General features: G+C 64.3%; 2 protein-coding genes across 7 annotated transcripts in view; both read right to left on the bottom strand.

The window, feature by feature from the left end:
• The window catches only part of F7 (coagulation factor VII), a 5,783-nt gene extending 3,832 nt beyond the window's left edge, over window positions 1-1,951 (bottom strand). Inside the window, exons 1-2 of the mRNA XM_040267478.1 lie at window positions 1,699-1,951; window positions 459-619 (exon numbers count right to left, since the gene is read on the bottom strand). Of these exons, the coding sequence (XP_040123412.1) occupies window positions 459-619; window positions 1,699-1,768 (231 nt within the window). The 5' untranslated portion in view covers window positions 1,769-1,951. The remainder of the gene's footprint in view (window positions 1-458; window positions 620-1,698) is intronic.
• A 1,845-nt stretch (window positions 1,952-3,796) lies between these two features.
• The window catches only part of MCF2L (MCF.2 cell line derived transforming sequence like), an 89,931-nt gene continuing 88,259 nt past the window's right edge, over window positions 3,797-5,468 (bottom strand). For all 6 annotated transcript variants that reach the window (XM_040267466.1, XM_040267467.1, XM_040267469.1 and 3 more), the window contains one exon: window positions 3,797-5,333. In XM_040267466.1, the coding sequence (XP_040123400.1) occupies window positions 5,248-5,333 (86 nt within the window). In that variant the 3' untranslated portion in view covers window positions 3,797-5,247. The remainder of the gene's footprint in view (window positions 5,334-5,468) is intronic.

Raw genomic sequence — 5,468 nt, 5'->3', positions numbered from 1 at the left:
GTCCCATGCGTGTGAGACGTGTGTCCTGTGTGTGTGATGCGTGTCCCTCGAGTGTGTGGGGAGAGAGGTCCTGTCTCTGGCCTCCTGATCCTCAGCCCCCTGGAAGGAGACAGTTTCAGTGGGAATCTCTCTGCTCATGGGCGAGAGGAGAGGCCCGCTCCACCTGCTCCGCCCCGCTGGGGGAGGAACAGGCTCCCCAGTTGCGCCCTCCTCACTCGCGCATCACTGGCCGGGCTCTCCAATGGCTCCAATGGGCTCTGAGGGCTGCTGGACAGGCGGCCCTGCCCGGGGCCTGGACGGCTTACGGGGTCGGGGGGCCACGCTCGGCGGGGTGGGGGCACAGGAAACTGCGCTTCTGGATGAGGGGTGAGGATACGCAGCGGGTCTCAGCACGGGGAGACCCCGGCCCCTGGGGCCCAGAGCCCGCCGCCCGCCCCCGGCCCGCCGGGTGAGCTCACCGTCCTCTCCTCGTTGCGGAAGATCTCGCGGGCCTCCTCCAAGGAGCAGAGCTCCTCCTTGCACTCCCGCTCCAGCGAGCCCGGCCGCAGCTCCTCCAGGAATGTGTTGGCACGCCGGGGCCGATGCAGGACGCTGAGGGCCTGTTCCTGGGGCAGGAAGACTGGGGGGCATGCTGTGAGACACGGGGGCGACGGCACCATCCCCCCACCTGTAGCAGCACCAGCCCACCACCCTGCCCGCCCCATGATGGGATCACAGGCCCCCTGACCCCCCGGTGATGGGATCACAGGCCCCCTGACCCCTACCCCGGTGATGGGATCACAGGCCCCCTGGCCCCCACCCCAGTGATGGGATCACAGGCCCCCTGACCCCCACCCCGGTGAAGGGATCACAGGCCCCCCACCCACGGCCCGGCTGGTTTGCAGCAGGAGCGTTCCTCACGGCTGCCAACGGTCAGCACCGCACAAGCTTCATATGGGAGGAGAAGGCGACGTGTTTGTTACATCATAACATGTCCACGCCCTTGACCAGGTCCCTTCGCTTCCAGTTTCTCCTAAGGAGGTGCTCTGAGCCCCGCAGACACCAGGCCGCTGGGAGAGCCACAGACACTGGCACCACTATCGCCCGGCCCCCACCGACGCCAGGCGAGCAAAGACGGTTAGACAGAAAGGACCCGGGTGCCACCGGCACTGGAGCAGGACTGCGGGCAGGGCCCCGCGGCCGGCGTGGGCACCGGGGCAGACGTGGACAGGTCTAGGGGATGGTGTCGGCGCCTGGCTTCCGCCTCGGCCACCCCTCGGGGCTGGGGAATCACGGTGGCGACCGCTCACAGAGCCGCCCGCCCGCGTTCCCGCTCAGGCCTCTCCGCGTCCGCGGGTGGAGGTCGTGTTCACCGCCGCGGTGGCCGAGCATCAAGGCACAGCGTCTGTGCCCTGTCCCTGGGAGGGGGGGTCCACCCGCGAGCGGCTGAGAGCAGAGCGGGAGACAGGTGGCCTCTGAGTCCGCGTCTGGGCCTGGGGGGTGGTGGAGGCAGGGGAGGGCCCGCCGTGGCCAGGGAGCCTGCCCGCAGGCGCCTGGGAGGGGACTGGGTCCAGGGGCTCCGCTCATCTTTTGAAAGGCAGGCAGGTCAGAGAGGACCCTCCAGCCAGGCTCCCGGCAGATGCGAGTGCCCACCATGCAGGCCAGCTTTGGGGGAGCCTGGCCTTCCACGGGGTTAATGGGGAACCTCCCCCCACTTACCTGCCGGCAGGGACCCCCGCAGACTGAGCAGAAAGCAGAGGAGGGCCAGAGCCAGGGCCTGGGGCAGCATGGCAGGGTCCTAGGTCGCTCAGGCTGTTGACTTTCCAGGGGCGGGGGCAGGCGGGCAAAGTTCTCCCAGAGCCGGAGGCGGTGGGGGAGGGTGCTGCAGTCCTGGCCCAGGGCCTGCGGATGGGGGCTGGCCGGGCCGCCCCATGGGCTCCGTCCCCAAGACTCGGCTCCAGGGTGCGTGTCTGGCGTGCGCCGCTCTGGGGCGGCTGCCGGGGAAGAGTGGTGCCCGCTGCCCCGTGATGGCCCCGGCAGGGCGGCGGGCCCGCGGTGTGACTGTGAGCATGGTGCAGAGCGGTCCTCCTGGCTCAGGGGGCACGAGGGAGGGGTGTGCCCCCGAGGAGCCCCTGTCGCGTCTCAGCCCCGCGCTGGTCCCTTGGGCCCTCCTGCTCCTGGGCCGCAGGGGGCGAGACCAGCTGCCTCGGCTGCTGGGCACGGGCAGGTTTCTCAGGACCCTGGACTTTCAGGATGAAATCGGGACACCCGGGGCCACTGGGCTGGTGGTCTCCCTGTGGGGCTCCCTCAGGTGTCCAGTCTCCTTGGGAGGCTCCCCTTTCCTATAAGCGGTGGGCTGGGGACACCTGCCCTGTGCCTTCCTCCGTGTGGGGGTGACGGGGCCCAGCTGTCCCTGCAGATCCCGGGCGCTCCCTCCCCGAGAGGAAGACAGCCCTCTACTGATGGCCTCTGGACTCTCTGCTCGTCACTGTCAGTAACTACCAGTTGCTCAGGACCCAGGTGTAGTGGAACTGTGAAGGATGTTGGGGGGACTCTGAGCCCCTCGGGGACACATGAGGCAGGTGTAGCCGCTCTGGGCTCAGCTCCCTGGGGGTCCTGGCTCCGTCTTCTCCAGCTCTGGAGGGGCTCACCCCTCTGAGCCTCGCTCTCCTCACGGGGCAGGGGGGCTGGTGAGGCCTGCCGAGAGCTGGGGCGCCCTGTGTCCTGTGAAGGCTCCAGAAGGGCCCCCGCCACCCGCGCCATGAGCGGCCAGCATCCCAGCTTCCTCCCGCCCCGGCCACCACCTTCTCAGGCCAAGTGCCTTGCAGCCACTGGATTCCTTGTGTGCCCTTCTAGCTGCCCACGCAGCCCCGTGCCCAGCGGCTCCTAGCCACAAGGAACTAGCCTGTCCCAGGTCTGGGTGCTGGTGTTGGAGGGCTGCGCTCCCTCCGAGGCTCTGGGGAGGGTCCTTCTCACCTCTTCCAGTTCCCGAGGCGCCAGTGGCCTTTGGGCCTGGCCACGCTGAGCGGAGAGTTCCTGCCTCCACTGCCCTCTGTGTGTGTGTGAATCTCCTGCTTTTTCAAGGACACCAGTCATTGGACAGGAGACACTAACCCTGTCTCAAGCTGCTGCGCCCGCAGTGACCGCATGTCAATCTGCTGCGCCCGCAGTGACCCCGTCTCTAAGCCGGCTGCCTTCTGGTGTTCTGGATAGAGGGGTATCTTAGGGGCTGCTCTCTGCCCGGAGCCCCTGATTTCCCTTCAGCAGAGCTGAGCTGAGCCTGTGCTCGTAGCCACACATGCGGAATCCCGAGCACAGGACCAGCAGGGACAAGGCTCCTTCTGTGGCTTCTCCAAGCATCACCACTGAGCCGGTTTCCACAGGCAGATGCTCTGCGGGCACAGATGTCAGCAGGCATCAGGTGAACGCGAGAGGCAGGGGCGCTCACGTCCGGGGGATGGGCCCCACGTGGGTGGAGGGGACACGGCAACCCAGGGGCACTTGGCTTTGAGGAGCCTCTGCTCCCCCCTGGCGTTGCACCCTTTCTCCCGGCGGCCTGGTCTTCTCAGTGACCAGTGGCCGAGCAGGGGCGGCCCTCACCTTGTCCCACTCCTGCAGGAGGGTGAGGGGCACAGGCGCTGGGGGCCAGGGGGAGAAAGGCAGCTGTTGTGAAGAGCCTGGGGGTCTGCTCACTTGCGTTGGAGTCTGGGGGCACTCCAGTGAGGGCGGCCCCCCCAGGTGGCAGCCCCCCCAGTGAGGGTGGCCCCAGAATCACCACCCAGTTTCAGGCCCTGAGCCTCTACAGACGAAGGCAGACTGCAAGAGTTGCTGATATTTATTCAAACTCCATCCATACAATAAGGAATTCTGACTTTTAAATTTCATTTACATCAGAAGCTTAAAAAAAAAAAAACACAGTGGCTGAAACACGAAGTTTTAAAGTGCCTTTATGAAGAGATCACAGAAACGGGGCCAATCCCAGGCTGAGCCGGCAGGAATGGTATCTGAACAGTCAATATATTAATTATGTGACTCACTGTTTTCCAAATAACTTACACACTTCAGAGAAGAGCTGCAGAGCTTGCCCGCCGCCCACTACACGGTTCAGAGAGGCCTGACCCTCTCGCCAACCGGGGCCCGCGGCGGGGCTGCAGCGGCCTGGGGCTCGGGGGCCGTACAGTGACCCACTGCCAGCAGCTTGGAGGCTACAGACACACTGCCCGCGCTGGGCATGTGCGCACACTCATCGACATATATACACACACATACAGAAGCATCTGCCCCAACCAGACACGGAGAAGCACTTCCAGACAACAGGATTTGTTTCTGAAACACACAAGAAACAGTAAAGCAGAAGAGTTTTCTTTCCAGTTTCGCCTTGAGTAGAATAAAATAAACTCTGCTCCCGTGCTCACAGCACTTCCACGTGGGACCCGGGGCCGGGGGGGCCGAGCGCAGGGCTTCCCCGGCCCGGCGTCGGCTCAGGTGACAGCTGCGAAAACTGCATCTTCACGTGTAAAAACAGTAAAAATGCCCTAAACCAGTGGAGAGTTAAAAAAGTCAGGAGCCCCTCATTTTTCTGTAGAAAAGAAGGTTAACTTCTTAAATTATAGTTTACATGTTCTTTTGAAAATTAACTTACACAGATGAAGGAATTTCCTTGGATTTTCACCGCCGGGTCTGTAGCAACTCTGCCTGATTCTCCTGGGGGACCCCGCCCCTGCAGCTGGGACCGGGTGGGCTCAGAGAGTGCTGCCGAGTTCCCCAAGAGCGTGCCCAAGTCACCCGTGGCATGTAAACCCCGGTAACAAAAAATAGTTTTCTATCAAATACAGTATCAAATTGTCGTTTCATGTAAACACAGTGATTTCTGGTAAAGATCAGAGGCCAAAGTACCACAAAAAAATGGCCGTAGGATTAATCCCTGCTTAAAAAAAATGTGTAAAAGACCAACTATCCCCACCCCGTCCCCAGCAGGCAGCTGGTGCCTCGGTCGCTTCTGGTGGACGCACGGTTCTGCCAGCAGAGACAGGGACTTCGGAAGCCTAAGCGGCGGCCGCGGTTGTGGCTGGGGCCCTTCCCCCAGGTCTGTCCTCAGCTCAGTCAGTCCACCCCTTCCTAGGGGATCCGGTGCCGCACTCCACGCTGCGCCTGGGAAGGCGCCCCGTCCTCAGAGGCCGTGGCGGGCTGGGTTCCGGGCGCAGCTCCGTGGGCAGGAGACCCCAGCAGAGGCCAGCTCCCAGTGCTGCGGGCAGGGTGGCCGTGGCGCTACCCCTGCAGGTCGGCGAGGGCGGCCGTGCAGCTCTCGCTGCAGCTGGACGAGGGGCTCAGCACCGCGGACCCCGCGCTGGACTCTGCGGGCAAGCAGGCGAGGGCTGCAGCGCCGCACGGGCACAGACTTGCTGGCCTCCCAGCTGCCTGCCGTCACCGCAGGCCTCACCTGGGCGCTCACGGGGCTGGGGGGTGTGCTCACGGCGGGGGGGGAGCAG

Source organism: Oryx dammah, unplaced genomic scaffold (genome assembly GCF_014754425.2).
Source record: "Oryx dammah isolate SB20612 unplaced genomic scaffold, SCBI_Odam_1.1 HiC_scaffold_24, whole genome shotgun sequence".
Taxonomy (NCBI): Eukaryota; Metazoa; Chordata; class Mammalia; order Artiodactyla; family Bovidae; genus Oryx; species Oryx dammah.
Note: the sequence above shows the minus strand (reverse complement) of the source record. Positions and strands in the feature narration are given on the sequence as shown.